The sequence below is a fragment of the Mytilus galloprovincialis genome, chromosome 7, assembly GCF_965363235.1.
Source record: "Mytilus galloprovincialis chromosome 7, xbMytGall1.hap1.1, whole genome shotgun sequence".
Taxonomy (NCBI): domain Eukaryota; kingdom Metazoa; phylum Mollusca; class Bivalvia; order Mytilida; family Mytilidae; genus Mytilus; species Mytilus galloprovincialis.
In genome coordinates, this window is record NC_134844.1 from 28,288,429 (window position 1) to 28,315,243 (window position 26,815).

The following is a 26,815-nucleotide window of genomic DNA, read 5'->3' on the forward strand; positions in this document are numbered from 1 at the left end:
AATATACTTCAGTGAAAAATATTTGCTCCAAAGACACATAGTTGGACACAATATTCAAAATATATTGAAATTTTATATTTAGGGTATCTTGAGTCTTGACGTTCATTCTCAATTCAAAAAATGTATGATATGAAGTTTGGACATACTTGTCCTACAGCCTCATATTGCAGGTTGGGTATTTTTTGTTGGTTCAATAAGGAATTCTTGAGTTTAGGATTTTTTCTTTAATAGTAAACATTAAATAGGTTAAATTTCAAAATAGTTGTAAAACAAGCGAAGTGCAACAATTACCATATTGAAGTAAAACTTTCGATTTGAGATACAATAAGACTAGATATTTTGAGTCATTTTTATACCAGAGTAGTAAGTAAAGGCAATAGTAGTATACCGGTATTCAAAAGTCATAAAACCTTTGAGAGAAAACAAATCCAGGTAAACCAAGGGAAACACATCAACTATATGAGAAAAACAAAGGAACAACAGGAACACCAATGTGCAAGAAAAACAAAGGCCAACACACTTAGAAACGAACTATTTGATGTTAACTGCCATATTCTTGACTTGGTACAGGACATTTTAGGAAAACTGGTGGGTTGAACCTGTTTTAATGTCTAGCCAAACCGCCTGCTTAATTACAATGTTGAAAAATATCTTTAAAACACTCTATGACAGAAATACAGCACAATACACACAAGAACATTCATAACAGAGAAACGCACAAACAAATAATGTAAGACGACACAACATGCAAGGGTCCGTAGGTGGCCTGTTGCAAGGAAAAATTTCTGTCCCTATCCAATATACTCTCATTTTCCAATGGCAGTCCAAATTTCCCCCACCATCATCCCAGATGGCCTCTATTGTATCAACCTACCTATTGTATTTATTGTGATCTTGTTTTCATCCTGAATATGCATGAAATATTTGCCACTGGACGTTAAGCAACCAACAATCAATCAATCAATCACAACATGCAAACCACAGAACAACAACGAACATATTTCAGTAACAATAAACACCACAGGATATCAAAAACAGTGATGCCCTTAAGTAATTAACATGCAATCTCGAACTTTATATAATTATTTGACAATATTCGTCCAAACAATTTTTATGACAATAATGATATGGAAAGGCAATTTTATAATTATTTTGGCTACAAACGATAAGACATGACAGATTATCCATTTAGTTAATAAAGTAGTGGATACCAGTATATTAAAAGTGATAAATAGATAAATGGGATAAAGATTTCTATCAAGTAAATATCATATTTTCACTTTTCATATATATGTTATTAACTGTTGCAGCCAGTACTAAACGAATTCTTTCTTCTGTCTTAGTCTCTCTTTTTTTGCAATATATTTTGGTGCTGGTGTGCACGTTACCTTTGTATACTTAACTTTTGAATATACCAAGACTCAGTTATCCATTGATAGTCTTTATTCATCATACCTGACTTTGAATTCCTTTATATCTCTCTAAGGTTCTCCTGCGAAATCATTAATTGCTGCATAATTTTACCAACAATTCTTATATGTATTGCATATCTTCATATACTTGAAGGTGATTGGTCTATTTGATTTCTTGTCATGTGTTTTACACTTTGATAGACCATGCTGCCGGAACTACTTCTGTTGTTTCTGCAAAAATGAAGATTTCATGGAGATAAAACATATTACATAAAAATAATTGATGAATGAAATCCTTGGGTTAAAAGTTAAAAGAAAAAAATAACAATTAATTGTTTGAAAAATATAAAAATAAACACATTTACTGTGAGTAAATTAATCCAATTTACACATTATATAACCTTAGTATAGAAAAAATTAGTTTAATTATATAAAATATTACACAACTGAAAATTACTATTACTTGTACAGTGTCTAAAATGATTTGATGAGACCAATATACATAGCAAAATTAAACATACTCATGGCATCTCAGTGTTACTGTTCAAGTATAAAGCATTCTCATTTAAAATTAATCTACCAAAAGTATTTTCTTTACAGACAGATAAGTAGTAAATAAATTAGGAAATGGATGTTTCATACATACAGATTTTACTAAAACACAATCATTCAATAAGATTTATTTTAATTTTCCAGAGGCTCTGCCGACAAAGATACAACTGATGATAAGCCAGGACCATCAGGAAGAAAAATGTTTTGGAGGACAATTTCTGCCACTGTCAAGAACTATTAGAGGACCATTTTACAGAGGTGGAACAAAGAAAAAATGATCTTTTATAGTGCTGAATTTTTATTTATATGCCATTTTTCTCGTTGCCATAAATTGATTTATGATAGTTTTGGCATGGACAAAAGTAATGAATTCCTGAAGTTCAGATACAAAGTGAAGAAATCATAAGATTACAAAAGTCACTGTCTGATGTATGAGTTGTGTTATGGTAACAGACTAATCAAAATAGGAGAATTCATTGGTTTTTGTTTAGATCATTATTGAAGTCAAGATAGATTTAATGAGTTCATTCGTGTGATATTAGTCCAGGATCCATATAAAGTATTTATGCACATTCTTCCGTCCATTGTGTGTCTTAATCCATCAATACTATTGATTATGCAGTATTACTCATTTTATTTAAAATGTGATATAAGTAAAAAATTATGTAAGCTAGATATCTTTTGAAATTGTTTGTTAGAGGAGATTTTTAGTTGCATTAATGATTTTTTTACATTTTTTATTTAATTAGCACCTCTTAATAATATATGATTGTAAACAGTGTTTTAAAAAAAAACCCAAATACCATCTCTTGAGAGGTATGTTTGAATGGCATCATGTTTTTCCCTAAGTAGTCTCTTAAAGCTTTCTGAAGGCAAATTCAATAATTTCCAAAGATGACTTAAAATATTAATGCCAATTGAATTAAGACAAATTATATGTTGTAAGGATTACACTTCCATTTAAGGACGTGGTAAATATTAAAGCCAGGGTTAGTAAATTGTATCATTTATGTCCAAAAATTTTAATGGATTATTTATTCCAGTTACTGATTTATTTTGTACAACATTTATGACAGATATTATTTATTTTTATTGTCTTTTACATGTGCCAAATTTGCATATTTATTTTCTTTTATGAGTTTAACCATTAGTTTTAAAACTTTTGTTGTGAATTATATTCTCCTTGAATGTAAGAAAATCAAATAATCAATGAATATGCATGTACATTATTGACCATAATATGAAAAAGTTATCTCCCAATGTGCTTTTTGCAAATGTTTCAAGACTTTGCATATTTTAGCAAATTTTAAGTTATCTCCATCTGCTACAAATATGTGAACGTTTGTAAAAGTTATCTCCCAATTTGCTTTTAGCAAATGTTTCAAGACTTTGCATATTTTAGCAATATTTAAGTTGATATTTCTGTCTGCTACAAATATGTGAACATATGAGAAATACATAGAGTATAATGGAGATATTTGGTGTTTTACATGAGTAGGTACAAGCTGTTTATTTATCATGTTTCCACTTGTATATGACATTTTATTTAATTACTGAACTTGTGTATGAAAATTATATTTTTTTATTTATTTAATTTTAGAATTAAATAGCTGCCACAAAAACTTTAATCTGTGTTTCATGTTTAATTGTAATTTATGAAATAGTGTCATAAGAAAAGGCTATTTTTTCAAATTACACTGATGATGGACAGTATTCTGTCAGACAATATTACACTTTTATACTGACAGAAGCCATAGAAGGTTAAATTGAATGTTTATTACATTTTTTTTTTATTAAGGATTGATTTGGGGAAAATTTAACCTACCTAAAGCACTGGAACACAAATGTGTTTAATTTGTTATATAAATTCATTTGTTTTGAGGTTGCTTTTAACTGATGAATGTTTATGAAAGCATCACAATGGACAAAATATACAACACAGGTGACCCAAACACCATTTGGTTGCAGCTAAAACTTGACTAGAGGAAACAGGGTAAATATATTCTCTTTTGCTTTGATATTTCTTTCAAATGCTCATTTGATTTAGTGTCCAGGGATGTAAAAAATTTTTAATGATGAAATCAATTGCGTAGTCATTGCCAACTTTGACAGAATTAACTTTCATGATGTTTAAGCTAGTGAATTTTAGGTATAGGTTTGTTGAATTAAGATTTTGTGAAGGTGATTTTGAAATCTGTTAATAATAACATTTAGGATTTTGATGTACAACACCATGTAAAACACTGCATAATTGCCAGTTATTTATTTTTGTTTATATTTATTGAAGAATATCTGCTGATCTTAATAATTATATGACATAATAAAATTGTTGAAAGAAATTCAGTTTCATTCAATGTATGTGTTAATTCCATGATTTGTATAGACTAAATTTAAGGCAGTTCTGCAACCCAGTATTTAGAAAAAGTACAAATAATCTCAATATCTAAAGGAAAGATACTTCGAACACTTTTGATTGTGCAAAAATCATATCCATAACTTATTTCACTCACAGTTTTACATTATTTTATTATACCTCAAAAGAAGCAAGTATATTGGTTTACCTCCCAATAATTCCATTTAATTTATCTCCCAAAATACAAATCAGAGCTTCTTGAAATTTAGTAAAAAAACTTCATGTGAGCATGCTTTATCTTATGATGTGTACTCACAAACTTCCTGTTAACCAAATATTTGTTTATTCTTACACATACTTACCTTGTATGAAACTTTGGTCTCCCTCTTCCACAAGAACTACAAACTAAAGCTTCCTAAAAGTTAGTTTACAATTCAAGGAAGCATGTTATACTAGTACTGTACAATTTGTTTTCACATCAAACAATCCTAAACTAACTTTTTATAGAACACTTGCATGTTCTTACACATAATGGCCATGTATGAAATTCTATAGCTAGCTTCAATTTAGATATCATTAGTGGGCAATGGTACAGAACATTAAATTGATTTTTGTCCATACTGAATATGACTTTTTACCAGTTTCTGCCACTAGACAACATAAAGAGTGTCGTATGAAAGGCAGAACATGCTTACTCTTCAGAGATGCCTAATGTTACTGCTATGTTCGAACTGGTTTCTTGTTAATGTGTATGCATATCCGATTGTCATTTGTTTGTGTATTTTCATCTTGTGTTTATTTGTCACTCCCTTCTAAATTTAAATTGTTTTGCATGTACACAATCAGCACTGGTTACTATTAAATCATGAAAAAAACATTTTAAGACGTAGAAATAAGTTAAGTATCAGCTTGATAAAAGCATTGAAGACAATTCAGAGTTGAAAACTTAAAGATGTATTATATAAAGGCAACAATAGTATACCGCTGTTCGAAATTCATAAATCTATAGAGAAAAAACAAATCCGAGTTGCAAACTAAAACTGAGGGAAACGCATCAAATATAAGAGAACTACGACACAACAGAAATACAACATTAAAATGTAACACACACAGAAACGAACTATAACATAACAATGGCCATTTCCCTGACTTGGTACAGGGCATTTTAAGATAAAAATGGTGGTATTATCAATGAAAAATGCACCATAGTTAAATCATAATTATTAACCAGATGTCACAGTTGAAAAATGAAAAAAAGATCATTGTATTCTTTGATTTGAAAATAATACAAGCAATCAAAACTCCTTTGAAATTCATCAGTAGAAGAAACAAAAATAATATATAGAAAGTCATTAAGGACAAAAGCTAGTTTGAGAGACAGTTGTCCCATTGACAATCATATATAGCTATTCATTTACATAATTATCTTTATGATAACAAACATGCAATGAAGAAAATCATGGAGTTAACTTTTTGTATTATCCTGGCAATATCAGCTGTATCATTTATATACATTACATTGATCTGCCATTTAATACCTAGCGGTCTATCAATTACATCATGGCAAAAGATACAGTTTACAACTGTGGTTCATTTTATTTTGTTATACCAACAAGGCATGTATGATAGGATAATACAGCAAATTAAATGGATCAATCATAATCAGCCAGATAATTGGAATGTTAAGATATTTATTATTCAACAAAATGAAAACCAAAAGTTCCAACGATCCCTTTTACTTGACATTGGTATTTTACAATCACTTAATAATGGAAAAGCGGATTGTTTAGTTGTTCTCGATTCGCATACAGAAATTGAACATAGTTTAGAGTATATTTGGTGCGATAATTCAACAAGAATAAACGTTTGTATACAGTTGTATGGGTCAACATACAATCAACACTCCATGATAGCTACTCACATAGATCCAAAAAGTTGGATGCAAATCAACTTAAAAAGTCTCTTAGAAAATAAAAGGGATGGCGTTTTGGGAATATTTTCATATATTGGAGAATTCAATTCTAAATGGACTAATGTTGAAATTCCTTACTTGTCCAAGAAAGTTTTTGACATATTAAAGAGGCCTTATTCATCTCCAATCGTATTGCCTTTATACAAATTGATATTTATCTGGAATGCAAAAGCTGCCTGCTCTTATTGGAAACTTATATTTCAATATATACAAGGCATTCGTTTAAACTATACTTCTACAAAACAAATACATCACCCTAAAGAAAATGGATTACTTACTTTGAGAAAATTTAGCGACATCAATATAAATCGTATGATTTATGACCCAACCTGGATGAAAGTTATATTTGTAAGGGAACCAAGAGAAAGACTACTCTCTGCATATCTTGATAAGGTTAGACATACTAACTATTTCAAGATAACATGTGGACAAAGTGTTAACTCTTTTGAAGAATTTATCAACATCATATCTGAATGTCCGGATATGCACTGGGATCCACAAGTTAATCTTCCGGAAACATTTTACAAAAACATGACTATAGGAAGGATGGATAACATATCACAATTTACAGAAGATTTGCTTAAAAAAATTGGGGCATGGAATTCAACTGTTCAGCAATGGATAACTAGTAATGGCGATATTGTTAGATCACAAGGACATGCTACAAATTCGTCAAATGTTTTATCTAGATATTACAATACTGAACTTGAAAACAAAATATTTGAAAGATACGAATTGGACTACAAGGTTTTTACATTTAATAAAACATATTTCTCATTACAACCACAGTAAAGAAAAGGTCTTTTTAACACTTACCAGTAGGTACAATAGAAAAAGCGTACATCAATAACGACATATATTTTATAATTAAACCATTTAATATCGGTAAAGTTAACCTTTTTTTAAAGGTCACCAACGCGCGGCTGCAAAATGCGACGCAGTTTGAGAACTGAGATTTGGGTATAACATTCTAGTTGAAAAGATATGTAATACCATAAGCACAACTGTATCATTGTGTATGGGCTTTTGAAAATGAACACACCTATTTTAAAGTATTATATCATGTGCAAGAAATTGTACTTTACAAACAGACAAGTGAGCGTGCTTTAAAGATAAAATGACATGCTTCAAAATAATAGATTGTTTTGAAATGCTTTAACATTATGACATACATTTGTAGTTGAAACATGTACTTTGATGTTTACTAGTAATTGAAGTAATAGTAGTATGAATACAAAGTCATGCAACGCGAGTATAATTTGCCCCTTTCTTCATTTGAACAAACATATAATAGATAAAAGAAGATGTGATATAAGTGCCAATGAGACTCTCCATCCAAGTCATGATAATTTGTACCATTATAGGTCAATGATACGGTCTTCAACACGGAGTCTTGGCTAACACCGAACAAAAAGCTATAAATGTCTTTACTTATAAGCATGATACCAAGGTCACAGTACTCTGGCGATTTTGATTTTATATTTAGTTCACTCTTCATGGATTTACTTAAAAAAAATAAACTACTTGAACGATTGCATTATATTATGTTATAGTATGGTGGTGTAACTGTTGAAGAATATGAGATGATGCTTTAGCAAATAAATTTGATCAATTACCATTCGCCAGCGTATTGGGATACTGAACAAATGCTTCAAAGCTCTCTGTTAAAAATAAAATGTCATATAAGTTATGGTTAAGCTATAGATATCCAACCATTTTCGTCATAGGGAAATGCCTGTACCAAGTCAGGAATATGACAGTTGTTTCCATTCGGTTTGATGTGGTCGAACTTTTTATTTTGCCATATGATTTTCCTTGGAATCAGTATTTTTGTTAATTACTTTTTAGTTTTTACTTGATATTGGCATTTTACAATAACTCCAGACAAGAAATACACAAGATAGTGTTTTTGTATATGATTCACATTCAATTGTTAGAAAATATTTCGAGTATGTTTTGTGTGATAAAACAATCGAGGTTTATAGATATAAGAAGAGTTGGTATGAGTGCCAATGTATAGACATTTGTTTGGTCTGTCGTGTTGTCAACAGACTATTAAATTTATTCATACTTATCAGAAAGTTGACTTCAAACTAAAGAAAACTTTGGCGACAGCTTGAATTAAAATAAAATTTAGAAAATCAAACGATGTTCCTCATTTCGATATCATATTATCATATTCATTTATCATTTATAGGAGGATTGAATTCTAAATGGACGGCTGTTGACATTTTTATATTTATCAAGAAAAAAGGTTATTAAAACACTTAAAGGATATAACATATCTCCTATCATCTTACCTTTGTATAAGTTAATATTTGTCTTGAATCCAAAAGCTTCATGTTCTTCATTGGACATATATTCCTATACATACAGGATATCTATATGAATTATGCAACTGTTGGAAAGATACTTAAACCCATATATAATGGCTTATTTTACTTTATTTTAATTTGAATGAAATACACATATCTGTTTCATATTCTGTTGGATCAACTTGGATTAGAACTGTTTATGAAAGGGAACCAAGACAACGAATACTGTCTTCCTAACTTGATAAAGCTGTTAACAATACCTATTTCAGAAGAGCATGTACGAATTTGTGAACGCCATGCATACTGGCATGTCCAGATGTTCACTGGAACTCGAATGTTTGTGAACCTCAATACTTCTACAAAAGACATTCTTATTGGGACGATATATAATGTTTTGCTAAGTCACAGAACATTTATCAAACGTAATTAATGTGTTTTCTAACAACAAACAACTGTTCGGCATTGGTTAAAATTTACAACCCACACCGTATCATTGCATGCAAGGACAAGCAAACAATTTGTCAAATATGTTCGATAAGGTTACAATTATGTACTGCTTCCCGAAGCTGCACCAAAAAATTACAAAGATAGATTTATTTCGTCTTCAAGCCATTGTATCGCTCTTAATCTGTCTATTCTATTTACTACTACTACTATTGGTACAATAAAAAAACCTGGTAATAAATTGTAAAAATAAGGTCTTTGACAACAGTAGAATTGGTTACTTTGGAGTGTCGCAGTACTTCATAAATAGCATGCTCATATTGGTGATTTCAAATCTGTTCTTGAGCTTAGATTTGTCTACTTTATAAACGAGTACCACTTTGTATCATAATTTCTTCAAGAAAAATTAACACACCAAATTAAATAGGCATGCATTTTCATAGCCAGAATGTGATCAACTTTCCCATGTTATCTGATTGTTTAGTAACAACAAACAAAAGAACTATGTCAATTGGATCTACTTTTATACGATAACTGCACTTAAATATTTAGTTGATCACATTTTTGTTCGCCATGGAGATTCGTATACATGTATTGTCAAGTTATCAGAATTCAAATGGGTACTTATGGTAAACCTGTTTTTGTATTACAATTACAATTTATACCTAAAATTAGCAAAGACCCATCGAACCTACATCTGATACACTTATGAACCACATCAAACAATTGCAGCGGGTTTAAACGTTATAATGGTACCAAACCTTCGTCCTTATCTGAAACAATAGCATAACATCACAACATAGAAAGACACACTATGAAATATCAATTGAAATGGTTTAACTCTATCAAAAGACATATTAACACAAGTGAACATACACTGAAGGAATGCATATGATATTTGCTACAGTTTTTAACTTTATAAGTTTGAGTCTGTTTCTGCGGGATCTCCCTTCTATCCTTTATTTACAGTAGGTACATATATGTACATAACAATTTGGCAGTATTATAACCCAACCAAAGGTACACATTTTTTTTTTATCTCAGATTTTTATATAATTATGATCATATCATGTTCAAGACTGAAGTATATATGAAATGGAATTCAGTCATATGTAAATGTTCGTAAATGGAACATGAAAGAAATGTTATCACTTCTGGCATCTACGAAAAAAAAAGAGAACATGAGTAGAAGAGCCCAATGGGTTTCCATAGAAAGTCGACCGTCTTCTACGTACTTGTAAATGTCTTAGTCAGACAAGCTTTTTGAAAAAAAGTACTTGTTTATCCCTGACCAATCAAATTATTTGTTCTTTAATCAAAATGTTAGGAAATAGGACGAGGGACATGAAACACGCGGGTATTTTAAAAATTTATAGATATTTTTAAACACAAATATTCTTTTAAACAAATGCAACAAAATAATATTAATTTAGAACTTTGTACATGATGTCCAGACAAAATTGTAAACGAAATGGTGACCTGATACTATAACTGTAACTTCTGTGTCATTTGATTTGGTCTCTTGTGGAGAGTTGCTCACAGGCAATCATACCACATATTCTTTTTTTTTACATAAAAAAACACCCTTTTTATCAGTCTGTCATGCAATGATACATTAAATTATATTTTTGGTGGATGCTTCATATCCTGGTTTTATACCAAAGTCTATAGATAATAGACTATACACACATGTTTGTTACAATTTTGGGATTTTCTATCCATATGAACCTGGAAAAGAGGGTGGTAAAGGGGTGCTTGCACAGAAAAAACATGAAATAAAACATCATTTTACGTTGAACATGATGGACGTTGCACGAAAAATAAAGACTTTGATGTGAATCTTTTGTGACTTGAGTCACTGGTGACTGCATGTCCTCTTGTATATATAAACTTTCTGTTCTACTTAATATTTTGTATTTCTGAACTTTCAAATTCAAATAAAGGAACAAAATCATAGGCCTTTCCATCTTGAAAAAAAAAAATTCAATCATTTTTTTCTTGATAATCCCATCTTCGCTAGCCAAGGGTTACGATCCACTCCCGCTCTCTTCAAGAAGATGTGATAATCCCTGCTTTATGTCTGAAATTTATTTGAAAAATACAGAGAACGCAAAATAAGCATTTGAAATCATGATGCACGTAAAACTTAATAAGCAGAACACGTTGAAAGAGGCACATGTCTTGCATGACCGAACGTCAAATAAAAAAAATAGTCAGAGCTCCGACATAATAAGTCTGAATCTGCTTTTGACTCATAGAGGTCCAAATTTGTCAGTTTTAGGATTTGTCTCCCTTTAATGCAAGACAAAATACGACTTTAATAAGTCAAATATTGTTAAGCAAAAAATAATTGACAAGAATCAAAAAGTTGCAAATATCGACTCCTAAAGTCGCCTATAACCACACTTTATGAGGTAAAACATCTGTGTTTAGTAAGGATGTTCAATTGGATAAATTAAATATAGATAGCTGAAGTCCTTGTGAACTCTTAGACAGGCTTTTGCTGTCATAGGTGGTGTACTTTGGCCACCAAGTAAAATCAAGTTTTTTCATCAACATAAATAGACCTAAACAAGTCTGTCATTTTCTGACTTAGATAAGTCTAAAATTTAAAACACATATTTATAATAAATACATGTTTTAACTTCTTTACATCACATTGCACGAAAATAACCCTTTACCACCCTCGGAAAAAATCAGTATTTTATTCAGGGTTTGTATGGATAGTAAACCTGGCAAATTGTAACAAACCCCTGTGGTCTATATACAAGTAGATGGCCATGCTACATGTAAATAAGCTACTGAACCGTAGCTCTTAGGTCCTTATGCTATTTTTTACTATTTGTGGACGGTCTGCAAATAGTGAAAAAATAGCATTAGGAACTTATAGCTGTGGTTCCGCAGCTACATGATAATTGTAATAGGAAATGTGTACTATGTTGACCATTGAAATCTGTGGTTCATCTTTACCAACAATCACTTCTGTTTTTGTTTATTGTATTATATTAAAAAGAAGATGTGGTGTGATTGCCAATGAGACAACTATCCACAAAAGACCAAAATGACACAGAAATTAACAACTATAGGTCACCGTACGGCCTTCAACAATGAGCAAAGCCCATACCGCATAGTCAGCTATAAAAGGCCCCGATAAGACAATGTAAAACAATTCAAACGAGAATACATGTATTAGTCCAAATAATTAGGACATCTTGAAATGCTAATATATTTTTTTTTGTTTTGACGCCTTCAATACAGCTGTAAGGGGCCAGGTCAAAGCAAAAAAATATAACAGCCTTTAAGACGTTATAATTATTTGAACTTGTTTTATATATGCACACAAATTGCCAAATATGTTTTATGCAAGCATGACAAGATAACTGTTATTATGGTTATACACAAGATAAATTTGCATGGGCAATGACAAATAATTTCCAGTATCCTGTAGTGCTGCACATATACATATTGTACAACTGAAGAAGAAAGACAAAATCCATGTAAATTGGTCCACAAGCTAAGATTAATATGAACACTCGATATAGTAAATTGAGACACAAAGAAAAATAAAGATTCCTCTGAATGCAGGCCAGAGTGAGACACACCTTGGTGTTCACATGGTTAAAGGTCATATGATTTATTGTGTTTAATTTTATGTTTAAGACATGGCATCAACCAAACAAAGACAGACAGGCATTGGGTTAACATGCAAGTTGTCAAGAAGGAAAAGCGCCATTGCTCGTAAATCTGTTCAGTCTAATGCAAAAGAAATGTTGCTAAAAAGTGATGAAAAAAGAACAACAGATGTCAGGAGACTTTCTAAAAAGAAAAATACAAAGAAAGGTAACTTAGTGATACATACATGTTTATTGTAAAACAGTGCAATATTATACCACAAAAACTCATAATGCTCAAAATATTGATAGGTGGATGTGGCCATGCGTCTTCCTTTTTTCCTGTAAAAAAATGGAAAACCCCGGGAAGGTCACAAATCTTATTTTCTTCTAGTTTTGATGTACATGTACAGTGTACAATATTAAGTCAATTATATACAATGTATTTGTTATCCCAAATTTCACTTGATGGATCCACTTCTTATATATCGGTACATGATACACAAGGTGATAGGATGGCTGCTAGAATAGGTCACCTTTTCAAGCTTGAAAATATGTGAATAGGTTGGGAAAACTATCAGAAATATATGATAGGTAAAAAAAGTCCCATTACTTCGTCTGTCATCTTTTTTGGTGTTCCAGGCTGTGTTGTATCAATCAGTTTCTCTCCATTTGCATTTTGGTATTCCACTGTTACATTACACACCAAACAAAACCCAAACAATATGGGAGAAGGTATTAAACATTTTTGCCAACACAATATATGAAAATGGTAGGTAACAGAAACCTAGCGGCACTTCCAATTAATTAAGTTTAAAAGATGTATTTTACCTTTAATTTTATTTGGTATAGTAAACATTTTAATTAATCCCCCCCCCTCCTCTTGAAATTTTAGAAAAAAAACATCTCTGCCTTTAGTGTGTGAAAAATATTCTTTTTTCAGTGGCGGATCCAGAAATTTTCATAAGTGGGGGCCCACTGACTGACCTAAGAGGGGGCCCGCTCCAGTCACGCTTCAGTGATTCCCTATATAAGCAACCAATTTTTTTCCCAAAAAGGGGGGGCCCGGGCCCCCTGGGCCCCCCCCCCTAAATCCGCCTCTGTTTTTAATATTTTTTATTGCAGTTAACCCTTTTCTCATAATTATGTTAAATCAGTTTTGATTAGTGTCATCTTTGTCTAACCGTCATGGAATATTACGAGGCAAAATTCAAATTTTTTTTTCTTCAATTTTCCACATCAATCTGATAAAAAAAAAATTATGATGCAGCAATTTCAAAGACACAAAATCCTTGTTAGCCAATTCATTATTCTTTTCATTTTTCATTTGTTTTTTCAAAGTTTGAATTTTAAAATCCTTTTTTTTAAATTCTTTTATAAAAATAAGAAAAATAAGAAGATGCCAATAAAAAGAGTAATAATTGTATTTTACTTGCACAACCTTTACCTGTATTTCTTGTTTTTTTGAAAATCATTTTAGAAATATTCTGATTTAATTTCTATCATTTACAATTATATAAGGTATCTATGAAAATGACATCCCTGCAGCTGCTGTGAATGCTGCACCTTATAATCCCTACATTGAGCAGGAGGAAGCCTCTGATTACAATAGACGGGTAATTGTAAGTACATGTGTAGGGATACGTTATTACATTAGGTCAAGAATTAACAGATAGCTACTAATACAAGTTAGTTATATCTGTCAGGTGACTTTCCTCACTGCCTTAATTCAAAATATAGGCATTGTTGCTATCAACACATGTTGTATTAAAGGGTGAAAAGGTGTACTGTTATACTACAGGAAATATTCAGGAAATTAAAATCTATTAAGTTGGTAATTTTCACTTCACTTTTAACGATCTTAAAAAAAGGGAAAAAATACAACATTGTACAAAAGGCGCAATCAAAACAAAAACTATCATGAAAAACAAACAAAACAACATTGTACAATGGTCAAACATATTAAAATAATTTTGTTGAAAAGACAACAGTTCACACAACCCCACACATAGAAACGTTCAGATTCATCAACATGAACCCTACCAAAAACTGGTTCAGAGTTATCAAAATGAACCCTACCAAAACAGTGGTTCAGAGTCAGCAGTTCATGCTCCAATATATACACCAAATGTGTTACTCCTGTTACAACCCACTGATCCATTTCATATTAACTCTAATTGATAGTCCTCTTATTATCAATCATATTACATGTAAATAAAATTGAGAATGGAAATGGGGAATGTGTCAAAGAGACAACAACCCAACCATAGAGCAGACAACAGCCGAAGGCCACCAGTTGGTCTTCAATGCAGCTAGAAACTCCTGCATCCAGAGGTGTCCTTCAGCTGGCCCTTAAACAAATATGTATACTAGTTCAGTGATAATGGACATCATACTAAACTCCGAATTATACTCAAGAAATTAAAATTAAAAATCATACAAGACTAACTAAGGCCAAAGGCTCCTGACTTGGGACAGGTGCAAAAATGTGGAAGGGTTAAACATGTGTACATCTCCTTATTTATGTATTGATAAAGTCTATCCAGCAACAAAACATCTATTTTTTTTTTTCAGATGTGTCCATTTAACTGTGTATGCTGTATTAATTATCAGTTGGGAAAATCTTGTGCCTGCTATGCCCAGCGTGAATCAGTGGCCATACAGACGAGTGAACTGGATTTTCTTAGACTGAAGTCAGAAACCATTGAATACTTTACCAGGGGATCATTAGCCCATTCTGTGATGCAGGTATGAACATAGTTTAGTTTAAACATATTTTATTGTTCAAAAAGGACAAATAGATTAGACAAGTTTTTTTCAACTTAGTAAGTCTATTCCAGTACATACATAAATATACACACGAATGAACATTACATATATCTGACTTTAACCAATTATTATTTTAGCATGAAGATATAAAAATAAATTTCATACAAATTTAAAGAATCAAATCAATGGATATTTTCCAGTAAATATAACGAATTGAGTGCATCTATTTTTAGAATAAATAAATACAACGTATGAACATGACTGCATAGCTCAATGATAGATAATTAGTTATATAGAATAAAATTTTCATAGGTTTATTTTCTATGAATTTTTAACAACAGTTGCAAAATAAGAGTAAATTTCAAAATAAAGATTGTCTGTAAAAGCAGAGGTTTATCAAGACTCTGCTAAAAACAAGGAGTGATTTTAATCTGGAATAATTTTGAGTTCTGGAAAAAAGAAGAAATGCATGATTATTTTTATAAACTGCTGTTATATGCTCTTTGGTTAAGTTGTTGTCTTTTTGACACATTCCCCATTTTCATTCTCAATTTTATTTCTTTTTTATGATGAAAACTATAAACCAAACTAATGAATAGTTCAGGTTGCTCCCTCTGTAATTTCAGTACAAACAAACTAACTTTCTTGCATGATTAACTGTCCTAAAAAGGGTTAGCTTTCATCATAAATTCCTTATTAACTAACCAGAACTAAAAAATCTGTTTCTGTCTCAAATTGTTCCTTGTTTAATGTTAAATTTAAAGAATATTCAAATCTAACTATAAGCACTCCTATAAGATATTTTTTAGAAATTTCAATTATTTATAATACTTACCAAAAAAAACCCAGCTTTTGTAATAACTTTTGTTTTTATTCATATTTAAAGCTTTTTTCTGAGCATTAAACATTTATTCTGAAAAATTCTTTGCAGTTAAATTTTAATATATAAGGAATGACTGTAATATTTTTTCTGTCTTTGAAGAAATAACATAAAAAATTTGGTGCACACTGAATAACGTGTGTAGCAGGTTTATTTAACAGTCTGCACCACATTTTTTTTTGGTTATTTTTAAATAGACAGAAAAAATATTACAGTCATTTCTTATGATTTAATTCTAAATTCCATTTTAAACCATAGAAAACCATGAAAAAACATTGATGACGTCAAGGTCACATAACTAAATTATGTCTATAGGCTGATAACAAAATAACATCAGCCAATCAGAAGATGTGTTTCATCCAAAATTAAATTATTACCTTTTAAACCACAAATTGAACACGCATAGTAAACATATAAAAAATGTTTTATCCAGAAATACATCCTCAATACAATTGAACAGTATGAACTGAAAAGTAAGAGAGATTTGTTATTTGGAAAAGCAGTTATTGATGTGGTAAACAGTTTCCCTGACTTAGACAGCTCAAGTGATATCAAGAATCAAGTCAGCAATCGTATGGCAAAAGCCATTCGTTGGAAAAAGTTTTCATTAAAAAGGTATTTAAAATTTTAAGCTAATTCATAATATTTTTTACCTCTGATTTGAAAACATTTCATTGTGTATGTTATGTCTCAAATTTAGAGCTAGGGTTGCAGCATGTAAGTAAGTAATTATTTATTATAGTGACATGTGTATCAGAACATACATTTATACAATTATATACATAGCAATTTGATATTTACACCCGGCCCATTGGACCTATATGTCACTTTAGCAATATAATATTATATCCGAAAACGTAAAAGTTTACAAAATAAAAATACAGAATTAGACGTAAAGTTGTTTTTTTCTATGAATGAAAGCTGAATTTACAAATTTTTCATGTAATTGTTAAAATCGGAATGTTAAATATCAATGAGACAGCAACACAACAACACAAGTTCAACAAGTATAGACCGTAAATAACATTTCATCAAATCATTTGCATTTTCAAACTTCACCTTAGATAGTAGGAATGCAATGTGTTTAGGTCTGAGTGTTTGTTTGTGTACATCCCTCTGATGTTTTACAGAGTTCTTTACAGAGTTTTCTAAAACAAAATTAATGGTGGTACATGTACTTGAAGAAAATCTGCTGGGTCTCTATTGTTTCTATTACAAAATACCAAAATTGTGTCAGTCTTTTCCAACATTTTGGTGGTCAGACCATACAGACCACCACTTTTCCAGAATTTGCAATGTTAGGTTGAACTTTTGGTTCTAATATGACGTGCTTCTTTCGCTTTGTAAATAAGCCCATGCTCTAAATCCAATAGAATTTGTTTGCACATGTGTATATTGACTTCTTCAGAATAATGAATTTTATCAAATTATCATGCATTTAATATATTTCCTTAACTTTAAAACACTTTCAAACTCCTAAATGGTGCACATGATGTTACTAATTCATTTATTATGGCTTTAATGTAGCATATTTACCTGACGATATCGGGATATCGGTATTTAGTCAGATCTTAACATGTACTTGTGATTTGTTACAAACCGGTATTTTTAAAAATAAACAAACAAATGTCGATATATTCAGAACTTAATTAAATCTGTATTTGGGTAAGATGATGCAAGCATACGATTTTTATTGCGTCTTATGCTTTGCAAAGCAAATAATCTTTTATTAAAATATTGTGTAAAAACGTTAATAATGAGCTATGAAAGTCAAGTGGCTCCTGCATTTTTCTGAGGAAATTTTAAAAAATTTCCAAAAAAATTTTCACAGTTGGTTAGCTTTTATTAGTCTTTACTATCCTATAGATTAACAACTTTTGGTTATATTTATAATTTAGAATCTTCATTGAAGGTGGAGCATGAATGCACTGTTAATTAATTATATTGATGTGCCATATTTGTATGCAAGAGTGACATTCCTTTGTATTATGTGCCAGTTCGCGAGTTATGCGAGTATTGCCTCTCTTTAATAGGTTCATTTTATAATTAAGTTTAGGTTTCTGATATAATTTTGAATAATTACAAAATGTATCAATTCAATAAATTTCAGTTTTTGTTATTGGTGTATCAAAAATATGGATGTACGAATATAATTGCATAAATTTAAAACGTTTAAAATGATTATTTTAGCCCTCACTATTGCTCAGGCAAAAATAATCATGAATGTAATGCCTACTCATGTTAAAACTACAATAAATATTGCTTGCATCAATTATTTCTTAATTAAATGGTTGTTTACCATGAAGTTGTTGTCACATGAACTCGTTTTGAATTATTTTGTAACGTCTGTTTTATTATATTTCTTGTTTTTTATTGTAATTATTTTCAGAAAGCAAAAAACAGCAAGTGAGTCAACAATCAATGAAGTAAAAGAATCTGAAACTAAAAGGTAATTTTTACTCAAGGGTCACATCATGTCCCAATCACCCATAACTTGTTCAATTGGCACCATAATTACTATAGATAGTATATATAATGTGGACCAAACAGAAAATCTATACAAAGTCAATCAACCCTGAATAAAGAGAAAAAATTATCTAAAAATGTATCATTATACAACTTCTTGAAATTGGCAGCCTGAGTAGTGATGAGTTTAAATGTCCCTTTGGTATCTTTCCTCTGGATAAAAACACCAGTGTTCTTCTTATAAAGACAACATACAAAGACTTTACTACAATGTTAAACTAAACATAAGTTTTCTACATGAGTGAACCAACACCTTCTAACGGTACAGGCTGGTAGAGTAATCAGGATAAGTTTATTCAAAGGATCAAATAAGTTAACATGGATCATTTCTAAACTTATTAGCTCTATGAACACAGTAAATTCTGAAAAAGCCATGTAAATTGCCATTACTTTATTGTAGGAAACAAAGAGCTACTGACAAGACTATGATTAAGAAAGAACAAGAATCACAAGGAAAAAGGTATGTTAACAGTCCTTGCTTAGTTAACAGTTACTAAATGTGTCACACATATTTATAAACTTATCTAGAGTTTATTTATGTTTTGGGTTGATAACTGTAATACATATATATGGTATACCCCATATATGCTATTTAACATCTTAAGTGTTACTTTCAATAAAACAAATATGATATTTTATATTTGACTTTGACATCTATCATGAATGATAAGCTGTAGTTTTATACCATGCTCTTTTTCACTCTGTTGATTTAAACTTGTTTCGTTTGTATATTTTCATAGCTATCACTTTTTCAATTTTATACCAAAAAAAATGTCTGATATTCATAAACATAGTTGACTAAGATTCATTCTTGCTTTCCCTTAAGCTCTTGTGACATCAGTGTCAGCTGTTACTATCAATTGTCTTCCATTTTGAGGAACTTTTTTTATATTTTAAACATCAGAATGAAACTGTTCCAGTCTTACCAGGAGTATAAATTTCATTTAATACAGCAATTAAAACTGTATACAATCTTTTTTATAAGAATAAACAAATCTGGGTTGTCTGGCTTTAAATTTACTCAGTACTAAGAGTACTCTATTATTTTGATTGGTTGAATTCTGAATCTGAGTTCCATCCTCATATTCAAAAATTTAATACTGCAAGACATGGTCTAGTGGAAGTATCATCAGGTTAATTTTGGGGATTGTTGATTTGTTCCTTGCGGTATTTTATAATATTATGAACACAAAATGGTCCGCTTAGTATTAAAATAGTGTGTTACAGTATAGTAACATATCTTTTGGTGTACTTTTAGAAATGTGACTAAGTTTGTTGTTTTGTTCAAATTCAAGTATATTGTAATACAGAAATTATTGTATATAGTTATAGGAAGATGTGGTATGAGTGCCATCCAAGTCACAATTTATAAGAGTAAACCATTATAGGTCAAGGTATGGTCTTCAATGCGGAGCCTTGACTCACACCAAACAGCAAGCTATGAAAAGCCCCAAACATTACAAGTGTAAAACCATTCAAATGGGAAAGGAACAGTCTAATCTATATAAAAACAAGAAAGGGGAAACAAACAGTCTAATCTATATAAAAACGAGAAAGGGGAAACAACAAATGACAAATACTGAACATCACATTCCTGACTTAGGACAGTTGCAAACAATTGTAGCGGGATAAAACATCTTAATGGTACCAAACCTTCATCCTTATCTGAAACAATAGTGTAACATCACAACATAGAAAGACACACTATAAAATATCAATTGGAATGGCTTTACTCAATCAAAAAACGTATTAGCACAAATGAACATACATGTACACTAAACAAATACATTTGCATTTTGGACCATGATACAATGTAAATACAAAGTAAATAAAAATAAGGGATGAATAATTAAAGAAAAAGTATTATGCCGCTGTGAAATGCTAAACAATTTCATGTATTTATTAGTTTGATGTTTGAAAATTGGACAAATTTGAAAGATTAATTATTTCAATTGAAGAAAATTTCTCATACAAATATGTTTCAAATTCAGAATGCAAGTTTTACTATTGCAGTTCTGAACTGGTCACATTATTTGAATGAATAAAAAACCTGAATTTGCAATAATCATATATCTTGAAAGTTTTATCATCCTGAATTTGCATGAAAAACTTGCAGCATTTATCAACCTGAATAGGTCTCTTTATGGTTAAGTAAGCCATACAATGTATTGAATAGGGGGATATTTCATTATGGAGGTAAAAATGTTTTTAAAAAAACAGGAAGACATCCTTAAATCAGAGCAGTAGATGGAAAACATGATTAGGATTTCCCATACTAACATGCTATTTCCACTTTTTAAAAATAAATCTGCCTTATTCAAGAACTAATTGTGAAGTGGTCTATTTGCTGGAAGCAATTTTTGAAGTGAAAACATAGGGTTCAAAGTGTCAGACGGCCCAATTGTTTGCATTTTCATCATGTTCATGGTTCAATCAATTTAACCTAAGGCTTCAAACCCCTCTAAGGCATCAGATAGAATAACTGCAGGTATTTATCAGTGCTGTGGTACAAGTTCAAAGATGTGTGTCATTTAATTCCATCATATTTTTTAATTTCAGATCAAAGACCCAATCTGTGTCAAATGGACCTTTACCCAAAAGATGTGTTATATCTTCTTCCAATAAAAAGGAAATCAAAGCTAAACATTCTAATGTCACAAGACCAAGAAGAGTGGTAACTAAGTGATGGTTGATTTATAATATCATTATTTTAAAATGTGGAAAAAGAGAATAATGATTAAAATGTGGAAAAAGAGAATGATGCACACTGGTAGAAAACTTTGATACATTGATCTTCATCCAAGTTTCATGAAATCATTTATAATGTTAAAATTACCAGTATTTTCTAATTCATCTGAGCTATATTTTTATTTTGAGACATTGCTTTATCATTGAATATGTAAGAAAAGACATTTTGCATTTATAGTTGATACAAAATGTCAAACTCTATCCTAAGCCTATGAAAATTGTAAATAGATTAAAAAGAAATGATCAAAGCTCTATTATCAACACCAGAATCTCTTAATAAAAAAACCCATTAAAGACATGAGAAAACCACTGTGGTGGTTCTGCAATATGGACAGTAATAGTAAATATATTTTTAATGAAATATGAAATAGATTTGTGATTATTTTTATGTAGCTAGATTATAGCAGAAGATGATCTGATTCTTTTTATAGTATATAAACTTGTGTAATGTATGATTAAGATACTCCAAATAAACTGTCTATGCTTGGTACAATTTTTATTTTTTTCTGGTATTATTTTATCTATTAATTTATGTTTTGATAAAAAAAAGACAACTAAAGGTCATATTATACAGTAGCAAGGTCAGATAACAAGGCAAGTGTTTTAGAAACTTGATACAGATTAGCATCCAAAACTAATTGTAAATCACTGATGTCATCAAATCAGATTTTGAAAGCTCTTGCATTTAGAAAAACAAACATGCTGTATAACAAATTATTAACAAAGATATTGATTGATATTCCAAGGTAAATTCAAAAAAGGGTGGAACCTAAACAATATTTCTGGTTGAAACAATACCTTGCATATCTAACCTATAGTTGTTAATTTCTGTGTCATTAGGGTCTCTTGTGGAGAGTTGTATGATTGGACAATCCAAAGCAAATCTTCTTAATTTAATATGATTTAGTCTTTGCAAAGTTATGAACCGTACCAACTAAAAAAAAAACAAAAAGAGAATAAAGATATCACTATGCAAAATTGGAAAACATCAGAGAAGATCTAAAAATAGTTAAAGGCAAAACAATATGGGACTGTTTTCAGATCAAACTTGAAAAGCTGATAATTGCAAAAATACCACAGAAAACAGACAGAAATAAATCTGTTACTCCAAAACAGCAGAAAAACACTTTATACGAAAAACGAGATAGATCTTACAAGAAAAAAAAGAAGAAATTGGTCGATCATAAGCTTAAACATGTTACCTGAATTTAGGGAATTAAGAAAAACTTGTTGCAGAGTTATTGGAATGACTTATTAATGCCGAATCCCAAGCAAGACCAAAAGCCTAACTTGATGAACTGTTTCACATTTATGAAATACAAAACATAATATGGATTCAAATACTAGAATTGCCTTTCAAGAGAGAAAAACTACTCCAACTGGACTAGAAAATGTAAACATACTAAATCAACAGTTTCAATCAGCATTTTCTATAAAACAAATTTCACCAATACTGAATTTAGAAACTGTTGAGACAAAACACCACTGAGTACGGAATAGCCAAATAATTACTAGTATTAAATCAGAACCAATAAAGGCTACTGGTTTACACATCCTTCCATTAAGCTGGGGTGTATAAAGAAAAAAGTAAAATAACATAAATACCGAATTCCAAGGAAAATTCAAAATGGAAAGTCCTTTATTAAAAATCATAAGCCCAAACACATCAAACTGACTCAGTTCTTCAACTTTCAACATAAATTGCGCCACTATTTACTAAATCCTGAGAAACAGGTTACTTATTAGATAAACGGAACACAGCAAATGCAAAAATAAGAAAAGAAAAAAAAAAACGGTTTGATGCAATCTTAGTTTCACTTACCTGCATTTGATTCCAAATCAAGAAATATATTGTAATGGGCAAAGTAATTATCAATGGTGAAAAACATAACATACACTATCACATGCAACATTGATTCAAAAGAGGACCTTACTGCGGCGATCAACATTATCAATTATGTAGCAAAACATGAATACAGGGAAAGAAACTGACTGCCCACTTACGGATTGTTTTTAAAGGGTTTTGGTAAAATAAGTTACTGACCAAAAATTGTTTTACCCGTCGTGATTCTCATATAGATTAATACAAATCAAATTCGGTAGGTCACATTTGACGAAAAGAAGACGGGATTGTGTTAACAATAAATAGACCATTTTTTTTTCATATGTGTGACATTTGACATGTTTCATAAATGTCAACCAAATTGTGATGGCGTCCATACAATTTTCGGAGGGATGACTTTAACGCTTGAAATTCTTGGTTTTAAAACACAATTATAAGCAGCTATCTCTTTTTAAAGAAAATCATGATAGTCAATTCAAGCTCTGAAAAGCCGTTTCAAGTGGAAGGTTTGAATTTACTCGATTTAATTTGCAGGCGCTACTGCAATTTTGATACATAGAAATCGGTAGATCACAATAGAGAAGCTGAAATCTTCTTTTTTGTCGTTATTTTTTGTTTTAAACCGACCTTTATTATGAATTTCTCGATGTTAGTCAAGATATACTGTATCCGTTGTATTCTTTATTTCAAGTTTGAAAACAAAGATGCGTTAATCATATCATTAAAATTTGAATTATTCAGAGAGATAACATCATCTATGCAGCGAAACGTGATGGTTAACGATAATGGTAGCTTCTTTTTATTCTTATTAGATGCTCCTGTATGAAGTCTAGTCTGTTTTTCTCCATCGGAATAGGCTCTTGATAATGTCATTTTTGAGAAAATATTTTGTTTGATTCGGAATGCTATTTTTTTTAGAAAGTACGATCTTTCATTCCTCCATAAGCAATCTGTATCTACGCGAGTTCATATATACGATTTTCAAGCGTTCGTATTTCCTATCATGACTTCTTTAGTAGAAGGTTGCTGCTTACAAGAAAGTTTGGAATAAGAATCTTAACAAAAATACCCCAAGGAAAATACAAATGAAAAGTCTGTTATCAAATGGCAAAATTAAAAGCTCAAACACATCAAACGAATAGACAACAACTGTCATATTCCTGACTTGATGCAGGTATTTGCTTATGTAGAAAACTACTGGCCCAGAGATCCAAATGGTAAAAGTGAACCCACCCCTTCAAAATTTTAACGGACACATTCTGATTTGGTTGACTGTTATGGAACATTTGTGTTACAAACGGCAACGAATATCCGTTAAGTTTGTTTAAGCCACAATCCCTTCCCCTTATCGTCGATTGTTACATCAATAATTGCGACTCGCCGATTTTGTATAACAAAATGAGACACGAGGAATATCCTTATAGGAGGCAAAACTGCTTGGTTTTGTCTGGACACTTAAGCTTAACACGCCGGATTTTTACGGGGTTTGTGTTGTTCGTGTTTAAAGTAATTTTCTGTGTAGTGTTGTGTTGACGAATGTTTTTCTTTTCGTCGTTTTATTGTTTTGATCATGATGTTTTGTTAGTGCCTTTTTTGTAACTTCTTCCTCTTTTATATCTCTAATGCATTACGCAAAACAAAAACAAAAAAATTCTATTAAGAATATATTGAAGGTAAATGTATTTGAAAACAAAAATATGTTGTATCTTTGTGTGCTATAATATAGATAAAGATGATACCAATATTAAATTGAAATATTTTAACTTGGGCCAGCTCAGAACACACAACATAGAAAACTATAGACTGAATAACATGAACCCACCAAATAACAGATGCTGATTCTGGTGCTAATAAACGATAAAAAGACCGATCCCGCTCTACATGTTGCACCCGTCGTGTTACACATGTAAGTACAAACCGTAATGTCTTATGGGGAAGGGGTTGGATTGTAGATACTACAATTGGTTCATATTTGTCGTCGTCTGTAAAACATATACTATACTGATTAACCAACTCGTGAAAGCGTTTGTTAAAATTTAAGAATGGATGATTTCAACAGCTTTGAATAGCTCATTGTAAACATCAAACGCTCTATCAAAAAGTAAACTCACAAAAATACTGAAATCTCTTATCAAATGGCAAAATCAAAAGCTCAAACATATCAAATTAATTGATAACAACTGTCATATTCTTGACTTAGTACATACATTTTCTTTTTATAAATGTTTTCAACCTGGTTTTATAGCTAGCCGCAAAACCTCTCATTTGTATGACAGTCGCATCAAATTCCATAATCAAGACAAAGATGTGTGAACAAAAAAAAAAGACATAATAGGTAAAAAATGTCACGAATAGGGTAACAGCAGTCAACATTGTGTTATAATCTTTATCACTATAAAAACATATGCAAAAAAAAAGCAAATATGTAACAAAGAAGCATATAAAGGCATATAGGAAAAGCACATTAGCACAAATGAAAGACAAGAATACAAAAATTTTCAATAGGAATCAAAGGAATCATGATTGGAAATACAAGTCCTGGAATATAGTATCAACTTTGAGATATATGCTCCGTATGCAGGAGCTGCTTGAATGTTGCCATGGAAAGATCAGAAATTAGAAGCTGACATTATTTTTGTTGTAAACTTTGTGTCTAACCTAAAGCTACCATCATTGTCTAGATATAAGTCAAGATATGAGGTAGACTGAACTGTATTTGTTATATTTGATATCTCACGTTCAATGCAATAAACCTTTGCAAAATTTGGGTCCTCAGTGCTTTTCAAATTCGTACTTGATTTAGTCTTTTTAACTTTTTTTTTGTATTCAATACGTCACTGTCATTTGTCGATCAAACGAATGGCTGGCGAACAAAATTATTAGCCTGGTATCTTTGAAGAGGGTTTTTTTTTCATCCCTCCAGTTATTGTAATATGAACAAACTTGTTAAATTGTCTGATGATCTTATTTATGATTCATTAAGAAAAGAAACATTTTGTCAATGGGATTCTGATAATACCTAGGCCTACAAATATTTCTAAAGGTCTTCGTCAATAGAGAAGAATGGCAGATGAAAAAAAAGCATCTGAAGAAAAACAGATAGCACTATTTCCAAAAAAGAAAATAACTATACAGGAAAAAAAGGCCAGAAAACCTAAAATGTTAGCTAAAAACACAACCAACACCAAGAACAATATATTATAAATGTTTGATAAACGGAAATTTGAAGTTGTCTCTCTTTCATTGTATGCATGCATATTTTGAGAGGTTAATATAAAAACAAATCAATATAAACCAATATTATTTTCTTTTAAGAAACTATCACACACATCATTCACAAACTATTTCCATGATGCACAAACATTATTGATCTGATCATTCTATTAGTTA

The 26,815-nt window shown here is 30.7% G+C and overlaps 2 protein-coding genes across 2 annotated transcripts in view; both read left to right on the forward strand.

Annotated features, from left to right (window-relative positions):
* LOC143082692 (uncharacterized) overlaps nucleotides 1-4,303 on the forward strand; it is a 106,857-nt gene extending 102,554 nt beyond the window's left edge. Inside the window, exon 46 of the mRNA XM_076258504.1 lies at nucleotides 2,109-4,303. Within this exon, the coding sequence (XP_076114619.1) occupies nucleotides 2,109-2,242 (134 nt within the window). The 3' untranslated portion in view covers nucleotides 2,243-4,303. The remainder of the gene's footprint in view (nucleotides 1-2,108) is intronic.
* Nucleotides 4,304-10,329: 6,026 nt separating this feature from the next.
* On the forward strand, nucleotides 10,330-22,069 carry LOC143081613 (uncharacterized). The gene is made up of 8 exons (XM_076257395.1): nucleotides 10,330-10,405; nucleotides 12,709-12,888; nucleotides 14,181-14,281; nucleotides 15,234-15,407; nucleotides 16,742-16,923; nucleotides 18,698-18,757; nucleotides 19,235-19,294; nucleotides 21,394-22,069. Exons 1-8 carry the CDS (start codon nucleotides 10,369-10,371, stop codon nucleotides 21,518-21,520), a joined length of 921 nt encoding a protein of 306 aa, XP_076113510.1. The 5' UTR covers nucleotides 10,330-10,368; the 3' UTR covers nucleotides 21,521-22,069.
* Nucleotides 22,070-26,815: the final 4,746 nt, after the last annotated feature.

Coding starts and splice junctions, on each gene's coding strand:
- LOC143081613 (XM_076257395.1), top strand. CDS start 10,369: ATGTTAGGAAATAGGACGAGGGACATGAAACACGCGG. Junction 14,282..15,233: donor ATTACAATAGACGGGTAATT/GTAAGTACATGT, acceptor TTTTTTTTTCAG/ATGTGTCCATTTAACTGTGT. Junction 16,924..18,697: donor AAAAAGTTTTCATTAAAAAG/GTATTTAAAATT, acceptor AATTATTTTCAG/AAAGCAAAAAACAGCAAGTG.